The 21,452-nt window shown below is 41.8% G+C and overlaps 1 protein-coding gene across 1 annotated transcript in view; it reads left to right on the plus strand.

The window, feature by feature from the left end:
• The window catches only part of ANKH (ANKH inorganic pyrophosphate transport regulator), a 154,309-nt gene that overhangs the window by 108,524 nt on the left and 24,333 nt on the right, over window positions 1–21,452 (plus strand). Inside the window, exons 6-8 of the mRNA XM_063451849.1 lie at window positions 1,741–1,875; window positions 7,854–7,946; window positions 13,821–13,916. Of these exons, the coding sequence (XP_063307919.1) occupies window positions 1,741–1,875; window positions 7,854–7,946; window positions 13,821–13,916 (324 nt within the window). The remainder of the gene's footprint in view (window positions 1–1,740; window positions 1,876–7,853; window positions 7,947–13,820; window positions 13,917–21,452) is intronic.

Consider the following 21,452-nt stretch of genomic DNA (forward strand, 5'->3'; position numbering starts at 1 on the left):
ACTACAAACACTGCAAATCATACAGACTGGATGCACCCCGCTGACAGAGACCTTACCTTAAAACAGATAACAGATGTACTATGACTAACGATGCAGGGATACATGTTTTCTCCTCTCCCTGTCTCTATGTCATAGATAATGCACCATAGCATCACAGCGATTCTATAACGTGTTTAAAAACGCATGTTTAGCGAAGCTTCCTCTTGCTCTACCATACACCCACATGACCAGATTAAGCTAGACAGGTTTATCTCGCTTGTTTACGCTATTTTAAAAAGAGGCAGCAAAAACAATGTGCAGCATAGTCAGCTATCAAGCTTAGTCAGCATGCATATCACAGGGGCTAGCTAACATTTCACCGCTGAATATTACTTTAATATTACTTTCACTCCTTAACCAAGCTCTTGCTTGTAAGCAGTGAGCTTATCAGCACAATCTAAGTTTTATGCTACCCCAATTCAACTCAATTCAATATTTGTGTTATTTTTATTATTTGTACCACGGTTATTATTATGACGGCAAAGGTCACACACGTCTGTTTTCCACTTCCAAGTCTACCACAACTGCCACTATCATTAGCCTGCACAACACAGTCACCTGCACAAGCGGATGCCACATTACACATTACACCCTTCTCGTATGTATTAGAAAATCATTATTGTTATAAATAGTATTTTTGTACCCCATAAATCAGCTACACACTGAGATGCAGGACCATAATGTCCAGTCTCAACATCAGTGGTCCACTCTTTCGAGTAACTTCTCAGCAAATCATACAGCAATATCACAAATAATGCCTTTCCCTTACATTAGCCTATGACTTGCCTATTGATTGTTTTGTGAAATAACTCACATGTTAAGCTATTTAACTCTTTGCTACTACTGTACATGCATGTCTAATAGTACATATTGTCAGTCCAAATCGAACGTCCTGTTATATGCTTTCCAAGACAATACTGTTGCTCGTTCTTGTTATCTTTTTGACTACCAAAAAAAAAAAGTGCTGCATATATTGTGATTTACATGTATAACACTTGCTATGTCATTCACCAATTTTGCCGTATGTACCTAACTCTGCACTGAGAAAAATAAAGAATTAAAAAAAAACAAAAAAAAACACATGATTGTATTGCTTGATTTCGTGACTTAAGCACCGCAGCCCTGCGTGGCTACACTGTTAAAAGTATGTTTAATTTTTAAGGACCTACAGGTCCTACTTTTATGCTATGGGCAAATTTGCTGAATGAAAAAAACTGAGAAAATCTAATAAACTTAATTTTTCATGACTATATATTTTCTAGTGATTTCGCTAGCACAATGTATAAAAGGAAATGGAAACTAAAATGTTCAAAAGTGCATGACAGTTGTCTTTTAAGCTCCTCTTGACAATGCCATGATGTCACTGAAAACAGCCACTGTTAACAAGCTGATCTTGTCAGAAGGCGCAGGGGATCCATGGCACACTTTCATCATCACAATGTTTATGGAATTCACATAATGATTATGTTACACTATTTAATCCTCATTTACTTGATGAAAGGATAAACCTATCCCAACAGCTGTACTTGTATGTAAACTGTTCTATACTGCATTTCCTTTGCATTTATGATCTGTTTTGGTGTAAACCGTAAATGTGATGAGCCATCTAAACACAGAGCGAGAAAAATCCTTTAGCTGCTACTGTTCTCCTGACCTATTTGTTCATTTTTAAATGGAGTGCTTTCCTCTTTCATTCTGCAGGGAGATGCTACAATAAGAAAGATGCTGAGTTTTTGGTGGCCTTTAGCACTCATATTGGCTACTCAGCGGATCAGCAGGCCGATCGTAAATCTCTTTGTGTCACGGGACCTAGGTGGCAGTGCAGCAGCGACAGAGGTGAGCTAGTGATCTGGAGCATCAACCTTACTGATTTAAGGACAAACTGAAACACTAAGTTGTTGTTCAGGTGGATAAAGAGATTTACTTTGTTGTAAAAATATTTGATTATTTGGAAAATGTATGTTAAATGGTGAGATTAGTACCTCCCTATTATCTCCTTTATTTATTTTAGTTGATTGGCAAGGCTGAGCTCAGAAGTGTCACTTGGTGCTTGGACCCATAGCTGACACCATGCAATGTTTTTTTTAAAATGTATTTTGTTAACATTTTAGGGACACCCTCTCTGTATAAGGTCAGTGGCGGAGTGTTACTACGCTGTAATGGGGATTGTGCACTAAATGCTGCATTGCAGTGAGCTTTTTTTGCAGCCTACATTTTGCAAATTTATTTTAAAATCTTTCCATTGCAGCAGAAAGTCCCAATCACTTTCTTCATTCACAAAGACATAGCAAAAAAAAAAAACCAAAACAACAAAAGCCTACATTTTAATAAATACTGTTTATTGCAATGCTACAAAATGTGCACTGCTTATAAATTAGGTTAGTTGTCAAAAATCCTGAAATAGAATTTCTCATATAAATGCCACTATCTGAGTGCAAATGGCTTGTGGCTTACAATACCATAGGGAAATGGTAGGGACATATTTAAAACTAATTACATTTTAAAGAGGGCTGAAATCTCCCCTGGTTAGAATTGATTATCGGTTTAGCTGTCCAAATACAAATGTATTTTCTGGAAGTAAATAATTCACATTTGTGTTATTACCATAAACTTTCAAATATAGAAAATATTAATTCACTTTTTTTATTTTATTTTTTAACTGGACTTCATATAGCAGCAAAATAAATCTCTCTCTCTCTCTCTCTCTCTCTCTCTCTCTCTCTATATATATATATATATATATATATATATATATATATATATATATATATATATATATATATATATATATATATATATATATATATATATTATCTGTAAAAGCAGTAGGTTCTTAACCTTTCTAATTACACCAAAGCTATGAATGTTCTGTTTAATGGATAGATCATACATTATGTAACCTATACATGTTTTACATGATTAAACATAGAGCTTCCACAGGAGTTTAATAGCTTCGAGCATACTTGAGCTTATTTTTAATGTCACCACTTACTGTTTGCAGAATATACTTTTAAATAATTTCTTTAAAAGCTATCACTGATGCAACAATAGCATGAGAAACCTGATTCTACGAGTCCAGATGGTGAATTAATAGACATTATTGTATCAAATGGCAGCACTACAATTCTTTACTATTTATCATAAATTGCAATGAGAAGATGGCCAGGATAAAGGCCAGTAGTTACACTATCCTAGCTTTTAATAACGTTCACAGTTCGACTAGCAACAAATTTCATCGTTCTAGCTCACCACCAAATTATTGTGCAGAAAATATCTGCCCGCAGATTAGTCTACTAAGTAGAGTCTTAGTTGTAAAAGAAAAGTTGTTGAGGGGATCTGTGTTTACATGGCTTTTGGTTTGCCTGTTTAAATGGTATTGTGTGTTACATAATCATACTTGTTCTTGCAGTTGTTATGATTACATATTTTTATATGTTGGTTTTAACTCTTTAAATGTCTCCATATAATGCTGTTATTAACAGTGACCTATGTTAAAATTCACAAAGTTCTTCATCATGCACTGCGCTGACATTATGCCGTTTTACTGTTGGCTTATAAAGTAAGTGAATGAGCGTGCAATTTAGGTCAGTTTGTTATTTTGTTGATCACTCTAGTTTAAATGGAAAGAGTACTTTGCACAGAGTTTGAACAGACAAATTGTGTGCACAAGGAAGCAAGCACATTTTTGTTGCCTGATATCGAAGTAATACCTTATTGTATAACTAAGACTCCACGTGACCTCTTTAAAACATCATTTGTATTTTTGTTTAATCCTGTTTCATACCTAGTAACTCTTTCTCAACCACACGTAAATCATGCTTTCCCTACCCTTCAGACTTTCTCCCCAGCTACTGAACAAGAGGTGGCTGCACTTCTCCATTCCTCTGGCCCCACCACTTGCCCACTTGATCCTGTCCCATCTCACCTCATCAGATCTCTCTCCCCTTGTCTTGTGCCTATCCTAACACACATCTTTAACTGCTCTCTCTCTTCTGGCACTGTTCCTGCTGACCTTAAACATGCCACTGTAATACCTATCCTGAAAAAAACATCTCTTGACCCGTCCTCCCCCTCGAACTATCGTCCCATATCCCTGCTCCCTTACTCATCAAAGCTTTTGGAAAGACTTGTCTTTACCCGTGTGTCTCACTTCCTTAATTCCAACTCTCTCCTTGACCCTCTTCAGTCTGGCTTCCGCCCTCTCCACTCTACTGAGACCGCTCTTATCAAAGTGACTAATGACCTAATCTCCGCTAAATCCAAAGGTCACTACTCCATATTAATTCTCCTTGACCTCTCTGCTGCCTTTGACACAGTTGATCATTCTCTCCTCCTTCAAACTCTTCAATCACTCGGTCTCTGTGACTCTGTCCTCTCTTGGTTTTCCTCCTATCTCTCCCAACGCTCATTTAGTGTCTCCTTTTCCAAGGATACCTCCTCCCCTCGCCCTGTCTCGGTTGGAGTTCCCCAAGGCTCTGTCCTTGGTCCCCTTCTATTTTCTCTTTATACTGCCTCTCTTGGAAAACTTATTGCCTCTTTTGGATTCAACTACCACCTGTACGCTGATGACACTCAGATATACCTCTCCTCACCGGACCTCTCCCCGGCCGTCCTGCAACGTGTCACTGCTTGCCTCTCTTCCATCTCTGACTGGATGTCGTCACGCTTTCTCAAACTTAACCTCTCTAAAACTGAACTCCTTGTCTTTCCTCCTCCTAATACTGATCCTCCTCTCTCACTCTCCCTTCAAGTCAGTGATATCCACATAAGTCCATCCCTACAAGCGCGCTGTCTTGGCGTCATACTTGACTCTGGTCTCACCTTTGAGTCTCACATCCAGTTTGTTGCCAAGTCCTGTAGGTTCCAACTCAAAAACATAGCCCGCATCCGCCCCTTTCTTACGCAAGATGCTACCAAGGAGCTTGTCCATGCTCTAGTAATTTCCCGCATGGATTACTGTAACCCTCTCCTGATTGGTCTCCCCAAAAGCCGTACTGCCCCGCTACAGTCTGTAATGAATGCTGCAGCTAGACTGATTTTCCTATCCAGTCGGTCCTCTCACACCTCGCCCCTCTGCCAGTCCTTACATTGGCTCCCTGTATCCTATAGGAGTCAATTCAAAGTGCTAACCCATACATTTAAAGCACTGAACAATTCCAGCCCCTCTTATATCTCTTCACTGATCCAGAGGTATGCCCCTCCTCGTACCCTCCGCTCTGCCCGCGACCACCTCCTGACCGCTGCTCGCACCCGTACGGCCAACTCACGCTTGCAGGACTTCTCACGGGCGGCTCCTCTCCTATGGAATAACTTGCCTACTGCCATCAGACTCTCCCCTAGTCTTCAATCATTTAAGAAGGGCCTTAAATCCCATCTCTTCAGGAAAGCGTATGGCCTCCCAGAGTAATCTCTCCCTTACATACCTGTCCCTATGGGATAGTGCTTTGCTCTCTCCTCCAGCTCTGCTTCACTCCTACTTGATATTTCCTATCCTAATGTTTCTAATACCCCACCTCCTATAGACTGTAAGCTCATTTGAGCAGGGTCCTCTTCAACCTATTATTCCTGTAAGTTTTCTTGTAATTGTCTTATTTATTGTTACATCCCCCCCCTCTCAAAATATTGTAAAGCGCTACGGAATCTGTTGGCGCTATATAAATGGCAATAATAATAATAATAATAATAATAATTAGCCATGCACAGAGTACTATACAAGAGCAATAAACATACTGAGCATGTAGTGTAAGAAGGGAACATAAGTAAAAGTACCTAAAAATTCTGATGAATAATACAAAGTTCAGGGTTATTCACTAAAGTGTAAACTGAACTGAACTGCATGGACGCTACCCTGGTAGCTAGGTCATGAAAAGCAAACGAAAGTCCTAAAAGCAAACGAACAATCATCTGACATCCACAGCCTTGTAAGGCTCCAAGTTAATAAAACCAAGTGCCTTGTCACCCTGGCATCAAGGGCTGCACACTGCTGCCCTTTTTATATGCCCCAAAGGGCAGGAAAATCCACTGCAAGACTCGGGCCAACCTTACATCACCGCTGGCGGAGGCCTTCCCGCAACGCTCGGAAAGGGGGCACGGAGCTAGCGTTTGGTCTCCAATTAATGCCTGAGGGGCCACTGCTCGCTGACACCAACATGGTTAGAAAATCCCCAAAATCCCAAGCCGGCACTGACAAAGATACCTGGGACATAGGGTCTCTTTTACAATGGCCCCAGAGTCAGAAAATGGCAGCCGACCCAGCACCATCAGCCCAGAGCTGAACCTAGCAGGACAGGACAATTCTCATCATCCCCAGCCACCTCCTGAGCTCCAGGCTGAAGGGGATGACCTTGCACCTGTCACAAAGCAAGATACTAGGCAACTAATCAGAGAAATTAAGCAGATGTTTAACGCTGGCATGAATCTGGCTCACACAGAGATACAAGCAGTGTCACAAAGAAGGATATCATGTACATTCACCAAGAAATTAAAACTTTGGGGGTACCCTGCACCATCTGCAAGCCACTAACTCAGTGCTCCAGCTTAAACTAGACACAATGGAACATAAAAAAATCCAGGGGATACTTGACTCTGTAGATCCGAACGAACTACCTCACTGTCTACGGAGGCTATTGGCAATATTGCTGCCCCACACTCAGGCCAAGAAAGTCGAATTCGATGCGCATTTCTGCATCAACAAAGCAAAACAAGCACCAGCTACAGCTACGCGTGATGTAATTGTCCGCTGTCACTCCATACTAGACAAACGTCGCATACTCGCAGACACGACCCCAAAGGACTTTGAGTCTTCCAGACTCACCTTTTTTCAGGACATCACATGGAACACACTACAATGGAAAAAGTACAGTAACCACCCAACTTCAACAAGCAAAAGTGGACTATCGATGGCTGATGCCAAGAACCCTAGCAGTGACCCGTCAGGACACAACCCTAAAGCTCACCTCCATCTCGGAAGCTCCAGCTTTTTTGCAGGCATTTATTGTAATAAATGGCATCAATTAAACCGCTTTAATGAAATACGTTTGCAACTTTACTTTTCCCAATAAAAAAGAAAGCAAATATCTTTGTAATGTTTCTTACTTTATTAATGTTTTACCTTTACCCGAGTTGTATTATACCAGTTTAATTCAAATGCAGTGGGTAAAAGCAAATAAAAGTGTTAATTTTTCCAAAATTTGGAGCTGCATGTGAAGCATATAATACAATTAAAAAATCTTCCCTTTAGTCTTTAGTCTGTTGAGATTTAAAAGATTTAGAGTGATTTAGAGTTTCGGTAGTATAATTAGAAACGTGAAGAGCAAGTTTTAAAAAGATTAGACGCTGTGGGATGAAACAAGAAATGATATTTTATGAAAAAAGGTCCAGAAACTGTCAAGATGGGAATAGAAGATATGAGAAGTTAATCAAGTATATAGAAAGCAAGGATATTACAAAATCAAAAGGAACAAGAAGTCTAAGCTTCAGAGGAAATGTGATGAGCAGTCAATGGTGAGCTTTGTAGAAGGTTAATTCTAAGGAGAAACTGGGAAAACATTAGTTTGAAGGGCTAGTTGACCAGAGAAACTTTATGTGTAAGAGATTTGGGGAAAAAACATGTAGATTAAAACAGAAATTAAAGGAAAACTGCTAACACACACGATCACATGTAAACTGTTAACAACTGAACATGAATGCATTAACTCTAGTAAGATTTCTGCACAATGAGTTGAATGTTATATGTTGTGTAATACAATATACAGCTCGGTTTGTGCTTGATTCAGTGTTTAAAATATTATATTTTCCAACTCTTTTTCTTCCAGGCAGTGGCAATCCTAACTGCTACATACCCTGTTGGGCACATGCCGTATGGCTGGCTTACAGAACTCAGAGCCGTGTACCCTGCGTTTGACAAGGTGAGAAAAGATAATAATTTTCTTATGTGCATTTCTTATATCTGGGGCTCAGGAAGTGTGAGTAAGTAAGTAACCAATTTTATACCCATCTATTGTAAAGATGGCACAGAATGGACAGTCTCCGTTGACACTGCAGTTTCACAGGAGTGAATGTAACTTGTACTAGAGCAGGGAGACTGGAACATCTTAATTGGCATAATGCACAGATAATACTTTTCAGGGAAAACAGAACAATGAGACAATTAATTCCCCACATACAGTACAGGCAACAAGATAGCAAATGAAATTCTGCCTGTATCAAAGGGCTAATCCAAGCACAGTGACCAATTCAGGGATTTGAAGTGGTCATGGTGCTTGGAGTCTGTATGTGCTGCATTTGGCTATGCATCATTGAGCTTAATGTCAATTTTATGCGTATTTCTACAGAGATGCATTCATTGGCTGAAAGCAGTCATCTGATGCTCTCAGACAATGAATGGCTGCCCATAGAAGCTGGATGGATCATAGACATCACAGCCAATAAGAGAGAACCCAGATAAGTGGACAAACCATTGAAAAATGGTTTCTCCCATTACAGGGAAATGAGGGGCCAGGGTGTATTCATGACATCAAAACCACTACAGAGGACTGTAGTGGTTCTGAGGCCTGGAGTAACCTTTGAATGTAATCTGTAAATAATAAAACATTAACATAAAATAATAAGAAAACAAATAGTCCCACGCTCTCTTAGGAAATTTCCTCCCAATTACACTACCTCTACAGTCGACCTGTTGGTACATGTTGAGGCCCTTGTTGAGCTGTAGTGATGTCGCAAACATAAAATTTTCTGTTCGCAAACGCGAACTTCCGCAAATGTTCGCGAACCCGGCGAACCGCCATAGACTTCAATAGGCAGGCGAATTTTAAAACCCACAGGGACTCTTTCTGGCCACAATAGTGATGGAAAAGTTGTTTCAAGGGGACTAACACCTGGACTGTGGCATGCCGGAGGGGGATCCATGGCAAAACTCCCATGGAAAATTACACAGTTCATGCAGAGTCTGGTTTTAATCCATAAAGGGCATAAATCATCTAACATTCCTAAATTGTTTGGAATAACGTGCTTTAAAACATCAGGTATGATGTTGTATCGATCAGGTAGTTTAAGGGTTACACCCGCTTCACAGTGACAGACCAAACTCCCCGTTTAACACACCGCAAACAACCGCAAACAGTCCATTTGCACAACCGCAAACTCCCCATTTGCACAAGGTTGGATACCAAGCTAGCCATGTCCCGTTCCTTATCCTCACTGATGTCATTGAAGGTCTCTTCCTCCACCCGGTCACGTACAACACCAAGGGTCCCCGAAAGGTGACAACAAGCCCCCTGTATTTTTTTTTTTTAATGTACACTACTGATATGAGTTGCACTGGTGTGACACTGTGCCCTGGCAGGCCCTGAAACGCACACATGTGAAGGAAACTGACTGCGATTATATTAGTCAAAAATTTTTATTATTTTTTTTAAATGCAAGCTATTGTGACACCAGATATGAGTGGTGGCACTGGGACCACCTTAAAAATATTGGATATCGCTAAAAATCATGATCACTATATACTTTCTCTACAAACCTTTAAAACGAACCAAACTACTCATCCATCCGCTATACCACTTTATCCCACCTAGAACTAGTGCCCAGTTAAAATACTTGACTCTTACTTACCCACACTCAGTCATGCCACACACATTTCACCACTACTCTCACTGAATCCCTCTGACTACGGCTAAATTAATCTTCTACATCAGAACACTACTCCTAAGATTGGGTTGTATCCATGTCTCGGGTCTTTCATTTAGAATAGTGGCAGCTTCGTTCTCCTTCAACACTGACACTCCAGTGCATATTATTAAAAGATTGGGCAGATGGAAATCCTCAGTCTACAACCGATATATTCCTCATCCCGAGAAAGAAATGAGGAAAGCTTTTAAAAGTTTGGCTTTGTAAATTTGAATCAATAAGTGTGTTTTTCTTTAATACCTTTTTTACCCTCTTTGCATAAACCCAATTTACATATATTACTAATATGTTTCTGAACATATATATTATATTATTCACTCACTCACTCACTCACTCTCTGGGCCGGCCTAAGACATCATGCTGCCTAGGTCCAACGATAAATGACTATGGGGGATAATGTATAATAAACAGAGGTTACTGGCTATGGGGGGGATAATGTATAATAAACACAGGTTACTGGCTATGGGAGGATAATGTATAATAAACACAGGTTACTGGCTATGGGAGGGATAATGTATAATAAACACAGCCTGGTTACTGGCTATGGGGGGATAATGTATAATAAACACAGCCTGGTTACTGGCTATGGGGGGATAATGTATAATAAACACATGTTACTGGCTATGGGAGGGATAATGTATAATAAACACAGGTTACTGGCTATGGGAGGGATAATGTATAATAAACACAGGTTACTGGCTATGGGGGATAATGTATAATAAACACAGGTTAGTGGCTATGGGGGGGATAATGTATAATAAACACAGGTTACTGGCTATGGGGGGATAATGTATAATAAACACAGGTTACTGGCTATGGGAGGGATAATGTATAATAAACACAGGTTTCTGGCTATGGGGGGATAATGTATAATAAACACAGGTTTCTGGCTATGGAGGGATAATGTATAATAAACACAGGTTACTGGCTATGGGGGGGGTAATGTATAATAAACGCAGGTTACGGACTATGGGGAGGATAATGTATAATAAACACAGGTTACTGGCTATGGGGGGATAATGTATAATAAACACAGGTTACTGGTTGTGGGGGGATACTGTATAATAAACACAGGTTACTGGTTGTGGGGGGATAATGTATAATAAACACAGGTTACTGGTTGTGGGGGGATATTGTATAATAAACACAGGTTACTGGCTATGGTAGGATAATGTATAATAAACACAGGTTACTGGCTATGGGAGGATAATGTATAATAAACACAGGTTACTGGCTATGGGGGAGATAATGTATAATAAGCACAGGTTACTGGCTATGGGGGGATAATGTATAATAAGCACAGGTTACTGGCTATGGGGGATAATGTATAATAAACACAAACACACAAAAAAATAATAATAAAAAAAATGAATGCAGCTTCAGAATTAATCTTAATTGTATGCCCTCTACGAGGTGGGAGGGTTTGGGAGGGAGGGTCTGCTGCTGATTGGCTGGAATGTGTCTGCTGACTGTGAGGTACAGGGTCAAAGTTTACTCAATGATGCCGAAAAGGGGGCGGACCGAACATCGCATATGTTCGCCGTCCATGGCGAACACGAACACGCTATGTTTGCCGGGAACTATTCGCCAGCGAACGGTTCGGGACATCACTATTGAGCTGTAGTTTGCTCTACACACATAGGCCTTGATATAAAATTGTTGGATAAGCTTTCCAAATAATTTCATATTTAAATATAAACTTAAAGATAAACTTGTATTATGTTTAATGTTATAAAAACTATTTACATGTTATAATATTGTGATTTTTTTATATATGATACATTTTTTGATACTTTAATATGTTGAAAAATTATATATGATAAATTTTTTGATACTTTAATATGTTGAAAAATGTATTTAAAAGTTTATACAAAAATATTTCATTGAGGCTATAGTGAGTAATGTAACTTAAAATGGAATCCTTCTGCACTCTGGATATGGCCTAGTCCCTTCATCATTCTCCTTCTCCTCCATGACAGGTGCTCCTTGGGAAGCTCCTCCTAGATAAGCCTGGAGCACAGGGAAAATTTCGGTATTCAATACACTTAAACCACTTAGTCCACACTGGGAAGAACAGTCCACTTAGTAATTTCAAGGGATTCTCTAGTGCCATTAAAACAAAGTCATTTTCTTGGCCATATTGAATCCAACAGTGCCCCCCTGCCTGTTAAAACCCCTTTAGTCACTTACCTGAATCCAGCGCCGCTGTTCCTCGGCGCTGGGTCAGGGTCCCCCAATGACGTCAGCCGGTGGGGGAGACATAATGCGCATGCACGGCAATGGCCGCGCTCACATTAGGATATCCCCATAGGAAACCATTATTCAATACTCTACTATGGGGATTCCGGTGACGCTGGAGGTCCTCATGCATAGCGTGAGGACGTCCAGCATCGTTTAGATGTCCAAAAGTCGTCTAAGTCCCTGGAAGTCCCTCTAGTGGCTGTCTTATAGACAGCCACTAAAGGAGGACTTAACCCTGCAATGTATTTATCTGAGAAACTGCAATATATTACCACTGTAGGGTTAAGTGACATGGGACATTGCACACAGACCATTTCAATGAGCTGAAGTGGTCTGGGTGCCTACAGTCAGTGGCGTACATACCAGGGTCGCAGGGGTCGCGGCTGCGACCGGGCCCGGCCCACCAGGGGGCCCGGCCGCCCCTGCGACCCGGTATGTACGCTCTGGGCCAGCCTCTTCTCCTGGGGGGCCCAGGAGCCGGCCACCTCCGGGCCCCCCGAGGCTGGCCCTGCTTACACCCGGCGGCCGGCTGGTGCGCGAGGGAGCACTCTCCCCTGAGTGCTTCCTCTTCAGCTCCCTCGCGCACCGCACTGATACCGGAGCCGGAAGATGACGTCATCTTCCGGCGCCGGTATCAGTACGCGGCGTGCGAGGGAGCTGAAGAGGAAGCACTCAGGGGAGAGTGCTCCCTCGCGCGCCCGCAGGACCAGCCAGCCCGCCGGGTGACCGGCCCCCCCAGGAGCCCAGCAGCACCACTGGACCCCAGGGAATCCCCTCAGCACTCCAAAAGGTAAGGAGGCTGGGGGGATTTAAAAAAAAAAAGTGTGTGTGAGTGTAAGTGTGTGTGGGAGTGTAAGTGTAAGTGGGAGTGTAAGTGTAAGTGGGAGTGTAAGTGTAAGTGTGTGTGTGAGTGTAAGTGTAAGTGTGTGTGTGAGTGTAAGTGTAAGTGTGTGTGTGAGTGTAAGTGTGTGTGTGAGTGTAAGTGTGTGTGTGTGTGAGTGTAAGTGTGTGTGTGTGAGTGTAAGTGTGTGTGTGTGAGTGTGTGTGAGTGTGTGTGTGTGTTAGTGAGTCTGTTTGATGTCTGTTAGTGAGTGTGTGTTTGTCAGTGAGAGTGTATGTTTTGTAAGTGAGTGTGTATGTATGTCTGTTAGTGAGTGTGTCTTTATCAGTAAATGTGTGTATGCATTTGTTCGTGAGAGTGTGTGTGTGTCTTCAGCACTTACCTTTCTCCAGCGCCGGACTCCCATGGCGCTGGGGATCCCTCCGCCTCTCAGCTCCGAATGCGCATGCACGGCAAGAGCCGCGCACGCATTCAAACCGCCCATAGGAAAGCATTACTCAATGCTTTCCTATGGACGTTCAGTGTCTTAAAATGGCGGAAGCGCCTCTAGCGTCTGTCAGTGAGACAGCCACTAGAGGCTGGATTAACCCTCAGTGAAACATAACAGTTTCTCTGAAACTGCTATGCTTTCAGCTGCAGGGTTAAAACTAGAGGGACCTGACACCCAGACCACTTCATTGAGCTGATGTGATCTGGGTGTCTGTAGTGGTCCTTTAAGTGTGTGTGCGCATCTGCATGCAGTGGCGTACATACCGCGGTCGCAACCCCTGCGACCAGGTGCCCGCCGCCATGTGTTGCTGCCCCGGCCCGCGCAGAGTAAGCGCGAGGGGGGGGGGCCCACGGATCAATTTTCGCACCGGGGCCCCATGGGTCATGTGTACGCCACTGCCTACAGTGTCCCTTTAAAATGTATCAATCCTAATCATCAGAAAGTATAACTTGCTAAATTCATAAACAATGTTAAGTTGCCTTTCAGAATAATCAAAGCTAAAATGTCTCCTCTCTTTCACAGACTAACCCCAGCAATAAAGTTGTGACCGCAAACAGCCCAGTCACCAAAACTCATATAAAGAACTTCACATTCTTTTGCATGGCATTGTCTCTAACGGTAAGTAAAAATATATAGTATATCGCATATAATATTTTTTTTTTTTTTTTTTGGGGCTGAAGTTTGCTTTCAGGCTGAAAACAAGATGACCAGGTGTTGAAATAGAATAAACCAATTAACAAGAACAAAAGTGCTAATCTAATCTCATTTTAAGAGCATTGAGTCTTTTCCATGGAGTTAAATTAGCTATCAACTTAAAAATTACAAAAACAAATTTAAGAATTGTCAATTATAGCAACAAGATTACAACAAATTACTTTGGTTCATCTTACAGGCCTATTAAAATATATAAAACAGGATGCTTATTTTTATGACTCTATGAAAACTATTTGTTTGTAGACATGTGCAATTTGTTTCGGTCCGAATATGTATTCGGACGAATTTCGGGCAATTCGGACATTCGGGTACTGCTCTTTGATTGAATAAGATGTTTTCAGAGACTGTCGGAAGGTTATATAAACCATTTGCAAAGCTCTGTAGGAGAATGTTAATTGACTAACTTTTTTGCAAAGTGGTGTGAATGTACAGTATTGGATGGAGACTGGGAATTACTAGTTGTAAAGCTAGTAGAAATGATCCCACTGCTCTGATAGTTCTGTATCTTTCCAGAAATTTAGTCATTAAGTAGTTGTGTCATATCTTGTTGTCTGACAGCTGAAGTAGTGATAGGAAGTCTGGGGCCCTTTATAATGATTTGAATTTCTCCATTAGCTTGATTTGTAATATGCATCTAATCTTCATCTAAATCATAACGGTAGTTTTGATTTCTCAGATAACATCAAAGTATCAATTTTTGTAACTCTATTTAATGCTCTGAACACATTTCTGCTCTCCTTATTTTTATTAAAGAGTACTTTGATAAGTGAAATATATGCAACTGCATATGAGACAATAGTGGAAATTCGGAGCATCACAAATAACGTATGAGTTATTTTTAAAAGAATCTTTATGAAAAACTTATGCATTGGAATTTTGTTGAATTTTTTAAGCAATCAAAAACAAACCAGGGGTTACTTTGACTACTTTTCTGCTGTGCATGAAGAAATTGTTGGAGTATACTGTGGGATTGCAGGTCCTCAGTAAATCCCTACTTGGCACAAGAGAATTCTAGTAACTCTGATCCAAGCAACTGTATCTGTGAGACACTGGACTCATTTTGCAAGATGGAGGTGCAAGGGAGAGACATGTTAGTATTTATCTATCTCCTCTTGCTCCGGGTAACGTCATGCAAGCATACTTGTCACCTTGGGAGTTGTATTAAAAAACAAACAAGTAAACACTCCATAGATAGCCATGCTGCTTCACAGCATAAGTGATAAATGTTATGTTAGGTGGAGATTAAACATTGCACATTGGATGTAACAGTATCCATCCAAGCTGTCCATGGCAAACTAGATTATGTTTCACATCAATGATCCTGACACAATAACATTTAGTCTGAATGCTGGAAGCTTACACTTTGTGTTTTGCTGCCCTTTACCTATTTGGATTAATTGTGGTCTTACTTAAAGTAAACAGTCCATGCAAAGCAAACCAGATAATACCACAGGTCCCATTTTAGGAGAGACAGTCCCTGTTTTGGATCCTTTTTTACCTTTTGGTTGAAATCAGCAAAGGGGATTGTTGGAGCGATACTAAACACCGCTAGATATTTAAAAATGCATAGGAATATGGGACAACTCATATAATCATACTTAGCTTTAAATGGACACTATAGTCACCAGAACAACTACAGCTTATTGAATTTGTTCTGGTGAGTAGAATCATTCAGGCCTTTTGCTGTGAACACTGTCTTTTCAGAGAAAATGCAATGTTTACATTACAGCCTAGGGATACCTCCATGGCCACTCCTCAGATTGCTGCTAGAGGTGCTTCCTGGGGCATTCAGTGTCTCCACCCTCTGCATGGAGACACTGAACTTTTTTCGTAGACATGAATTGATTCAATGCATATCTATGAGGAGATGCTAATTGGCCAGGGCTGCTATTGGCTTGTGCTGGCTCTGCCCCTGATCTGCCTCCTTGTCAATCTTAGCCAGTCCAATGCTTTCCTATTTCCTATTTCCTAATGCTTTTCGATGTCAGCAAAGCAGGCAGATCAGGGGCAGAGCCAGCAGCTGCAGTCTTGAATACAAGTTCAAGATAGTGATTTTAACACTATAGGGTCAGGAATACATGTTTTTGTTCCTGACCCTATAGTGTTCCTTTAAGTATTGTATGAGTAACTCAGTGTTGCATGCACCTCTGTGTATTGTATGAGGACAACCATTAGGGGTTGAGTACATGAGGTTAGGCGGACAGATGCCACAAGTCAGAAGATGGTGGCTACAGAGTTAGAAGACTAAAATTCCAGGAGAGGAGTCTGGCATTATTTTAAAACTCCCACCAGTCGCCTCTGGTCATACCCTAACTGCAAATACTATAATCCTGCTGGAATTTTAGAATTTCTTTAAAATAACAGGAAATCAAACATTACTGAATAATGTGCTCAGTATTATATTCTTATTCCCAGAGTGCATCTGTGCATGCAGCTCTGTACTTGAAGTTACCATCACAATTAAGCTAATGCAGCTATTTTAACTCTCATTTCAATACCATAAATACTCAGCTAGCCATCGAATTCTAGCTGTAATTTGCAGGTCACATTATTCCTGTGGGAAATACCTAGTTTTAATTATTCATTAACAGCAATGTTTGTATTTAATATACCTGTTTAAATACAGTTTACTTTTTTATATTTTATTTTTAGTTCTTTATCATATTTGTGTTAGCTTACTGTTAACATTAGTATGCAAGTTTAGGAACAGAACATGCCTAAATCCCATAGTTATTTTGTGATATGTAATCACCCAGTGCCAGGTTGGAAATCCCTAAACTAAACATAAACCATCACCCTGTCAATCCCACGCTGTATTGCTAGGTAGAGGAGGTCTGCTGAATCACTGTACAAGAACTGCTGATAAGGTCTGTTGGTGTCAGCATCTATTGACCAGGCACCAGGACAACCTCTGTTTTGTTTTATTACTCGCAGTCACAGTGAAATGAGTCAGGTGAGGGTGAATGTGACAGGAAAGGGAAACAAACTGCACGTAACACATTATAGGTCAAACAATAACCTGTGTGAGCTCTGGACCATTTATTAAACATGGCATACCCCCCAAGTGTCCCTATTTAGAAGGGACAGTCCCTATTTTGCATCTACATACCTCTGTCCCTCTTTTCTTTCCTAATGTCACTCGTTTTTAGTCGCTCCAAATTTTTGGTCTCCATTTTAGTTGCATAAATGTTTTTTATCCAAAACTTTTTAGAACAGCCACGTACCCGGTCACAAACTACTGCAATGAAAACATTCCTCTTTGTCCATTTGAAATGTTTGGAGATATGAGATAGTAATTCTTAACTGTTAGGTTAACAGGTAGGTCCAATATATTTACCAATATGGATACCACACTCTCCTGGATCCCAGGGTGCAACCAGGTCTGAGGTTGGCCAATCCTCACAATGTGATTTGCAAAAAAGTAATGATGGTCCCTCACTCAAGTTCAATCCAGTGGGCAGATTTATTGCAGCAAAATCGAAACAATGTTTTGGCCCAGAACAGGGCCTTTGTCAAGCTTGACAAAGGCCCTCTTGTGGGCCGAAACGTTGTTTCGATTTTGCTCCAATAAATCTGCCCACTGTATTGAACTTGAGTGCCTGGATCATCATTACTTTTTTAGGTCCAGACACACAACTGGGTGTCTTACAGTATGATATTTTCAGTATGTCCTTTTTGGCTTACAGGTATCATTGTGAAGGCACATGTCCACAATACATTGTTTTTGAATAATGGAAAAACTAGAAAATATTCAGCAACACCATTTTTATGCAGCTGCTATAATTATTTATTAGAAATACAAATAAGCGATTGCACACATCAATATCACTTAGATATTGCCTATGGTGTCTCACAGACCGGATCGGAGTCACTCCCATCAAGTAGACAAATGAAAAGTAAGGTCCGGGCATACAACGATCAACCTCAGTCAGCCTTAATTGGATATTTTTTTTTTTTTTTTTGCAGTGCATTTCAAGATAACATACAGGCATGCGGTGCCCCAAAGGCAATCCACTTGCATGGTTCAAAACGTAGGTAACAATGGGGTATATAGGAACAGTGCACAATTTTATATTTTTAAGTACAAGAGGGTAAGTCACGAGTTTGTATAGAGTGAACATGCTAGTCAAACTAAGAACAGTTGATTATGCTATACTATGAAACAGTGGGGAGGCAGCGTCAACACCGCTTGAAATTTAAAATAGTTTGCTTATCTGCTTGAAGCTTCAGCGTATGTGAGGTGTACTACAGGTATACATGCTAAAGTAAGGTTATGCTGAGCTGCAGCTTACGAATGTTAGTCCCTGTAGCAGTTCATCCAATGCCCGACCTCTCGAGGTCATGGGAGCTTGCATGCGGTGCATAGAGGGTCGCTGCTGTTGGCAGAATCTTGCTGGAGCTGGGTCCGATGATGCACGGAGGGAAGAGCGTGAGTGTCTCTAGTCGGTGGGGTGCAGCCCTTCTGGTGGAGGGCCTGGTGGTCTGCAGTCTCTTGGGCCGCTTATGCCTCCGTGTGTGTGGGCCCGTCGTCCCCAAGGGCCAGTGGTGTGTGGGAGAGTGCAGGCTTGAGTCTGCCGCGCTGTAGTAGGGGCGCCTGGCGTGTGTATGGGCTTGCTGCTTTAAGCAATTGTCCCGAGAGTCTCTCATTGCCAAGTCCAAGTTTCTCGTTTGGAACCTCGGTATGGAGGTGTGCTTACTTATTGGTGGCTTGGTCTTCCGTGGTCATAGTTGCTCGGGGTGGTATGCTTGTCTTGGGAGTCGCTGTCGGCGACGCCATCTTCTCGGTCGCGTCTCCCCACGAGGTGCATCTCGCGGTCGGGAGCGTGCCCTCGGTAGGTGCTGGCTCGGAGCGTGTGCTCCCGCTTGCCGTTCCGCTAGCTTCCTCCAGAACGCTTCGAATATGGCATCCAGCCGTGTGAGGACATCGAGTCCCTGTGCTGCGTCTCGTGGCGTTGCGCCTTCGGCCGCCATCTTGGGTATGATGGGTCTCGGTCGGTGCTGGTGCCCCCGGGCCTCTAGGGGTCCGGTTGGGACCGGGATAACCCCCGCCGGTCCAAAGGGGGGGGAACGTGGGCCCTTTCGCCAGTCGTTTTCGCCTGGGTGCAGCCGGGGAGCGGCCGTCTCCCCTGTGCCGTCCAGGTTTGTAGGCCGCAGTCGCTTTGCCGGTAATTTTTGCAGGAGTGGTCGCTTGTTTGGTTTCATTATGTTCCCTGCGGGTTCACCTCACGGTAGGTGACCCTTTTGGATCGGTTGGGCGCTGTTTGCAGCTGATTCATGCGTTTATTGCCCGGTGGAGCAGGAGCTATGCTTTTCTGCGTCCTCCAGGCTCAGCGGTCAGGCCCCGCCCCTCCCTTAATTGGATATTATGTTACCGTTCTAGTTTATGACATATCTGCAGTGTTAATGGAATACACTATAGCCCCTTAATCTCACTGAAGTAGTTATAGTGCTGTTATGGTACTTTTTGCAGTAAACCAAAATGTTTAAATGTCTATCTGTTCCTGTCCAAATTAATAAAATTGAATTGCGTATATACGCTGAAGTAATTAAGTCTGACACACAGGGTTCAGGTTAAAATAACTTCGAGAAAATTTATTGGCAAGTGATTAAAAAACGGGCGCGCAGGCCCTTTTAAGAGGCATTTTGCGTCATCATTGATTATTAGAATATCAGCAAATAAACATCATTAATTGGATTAATTGTTAAGTGTCGGGATTAGTGTCCACCTATCAATATTATTAATTGGCTTAAAAACTAAGTGGTTAGTCCCGTGCCCACCCACCAAGAGGTGGGATTGTTCTGGACACGGGTGGGGACAAGGGGGTCTTGAGCGTCATTTTACACGGTCGGTGATCTCAGGCCTCGTGGCCAGGTGCAAGGTCTCTTATGAATAGAACATTTCATTACTACTGTGTTCTCATGGCCTTCAAATTATACTATGTTGCAAGTTAGGGGAAAGTCAGCAGTTCCTGAGTTAATCATGTCTTTAGAAAATATAGTCTTTGTCTATTGTATTAGATGTGCTGGGAAATTCTGTCATGTAATGTAGTTTTAAAATGTAGAAGTTAGGTTATGAGGACAAAATGGAGGAATGAAGAAGTCAGGTTAGGAGGACAAAATGGAGGATTTGTCAAGGTATGAGGTTAAAATGGAGTTAGTACAATAATTCAATACAAGTATAATAAAGATTTTTAATAATTCTACATCAGTCCCCCCTATGAAATGTTAGATTCTAAGAGATAAAACTTTATTTGTTAGTACCAGAAGACGTGTTAACCCAAAGGCACAGAAACCCCGTGGCCGCTAGCTAGGTGTTAATGCAAAGTGCAAGTCTGTCCCTAGAGCTGACCCTAATAGGCTAACTCATCGTCAGCATGGCTCTCGAACACTTCACTCCCATGGGTGGCCCATGATGGCTTGCCCACCACTTCTCCACACGGGGTCTTTACCATTCACTGACAGATGCTGTCCCTAAGCTGGTCCCTTCCTAGAATTCTCGCACTTTATCAACAAAAGGGATAGTTTGCAGCGGTAAACAGGGTGAGTTGAGATCTTGGAAATCTTGGTCATCAACTTTCGAGATGTGTGAAAGTGGGTGCCGCTTGGTCAACAGTCTTCATGAGGGATTTTCTCAGACAAGGGAGGATACAACAAAAGAGAAGAGCAAAGATAAAAAGAAAAATTAGTATTGCCATACCAATATGCATTAAAGCTTTTTGCCATCCTGTCATCCAACCAAACCATCTTTCCCAGGGATCTTTTATCCCAGAATTCCTTTTTAACTCTTCAGACAGGTCATTTAATTTCTCTATGGCTAATGTAACTTTACCATTAGGGCCTGTGTTTTCTGGGATGTAGGTACAACATGTCATGGTGTCGGGCAAAATTTTACATACCCCTCCTTTTTCGGCTAAGATCATATCTAAGGCCATTCTATTTTGGAAGGCCATTTGGGATGTGGCCTGCAACTGTTCGGCCAATCCCTGGAGGGCATCTCTGGTATAATTAACAAAACGCTGTTGATTATAATAAATGTAATTTATCCAATTTAAATTCTTGTTTGTGGTAACTATGGCAAAAAGTGATTCAAATCCTGCAGCAACTTCATCTCTTGCTTTAAATTCATTGGGCACCCCCCTAGGCACCCCAATGGCATCAATATAAACATGAGGGTCAAAACTACCCTTCACTGGGGCTTCGCGCTTAACCTTAGTGTGTCTGGACTCATGAGTAATGAGGTGTGTGTCAGAGATGATGTGTATGGGCATAATGGCTTTAGCCAAAGTACACTCCCCCCACCACTCCTTGTCCATCCTGGATCTTAACTGTAAATCCCCACACAACCAGTAAATATCCCCCAATGACCTAGTGTGAAACTGCAACAAGTTCATGGAGACATTTCTGTAGGTAGCACAATACCCCTTGGAGAAGTTACCTTAG

The sequence above is a fragment of the Pelobates fuscus genome, chromosome 4 (genome assembly GCF_036172605.1).
Source record: "Pelobates fuscus isolate aPelFus1 chromosome 4, aPelFus1.pri, whole genome shotgun sequence".
NCBI classification, from domain to species: Eukaryota; Metazoa; Chordata; class Amphibia; order Anura; family Pelobatidae; genus Pelobates; species Pelobates fuscus.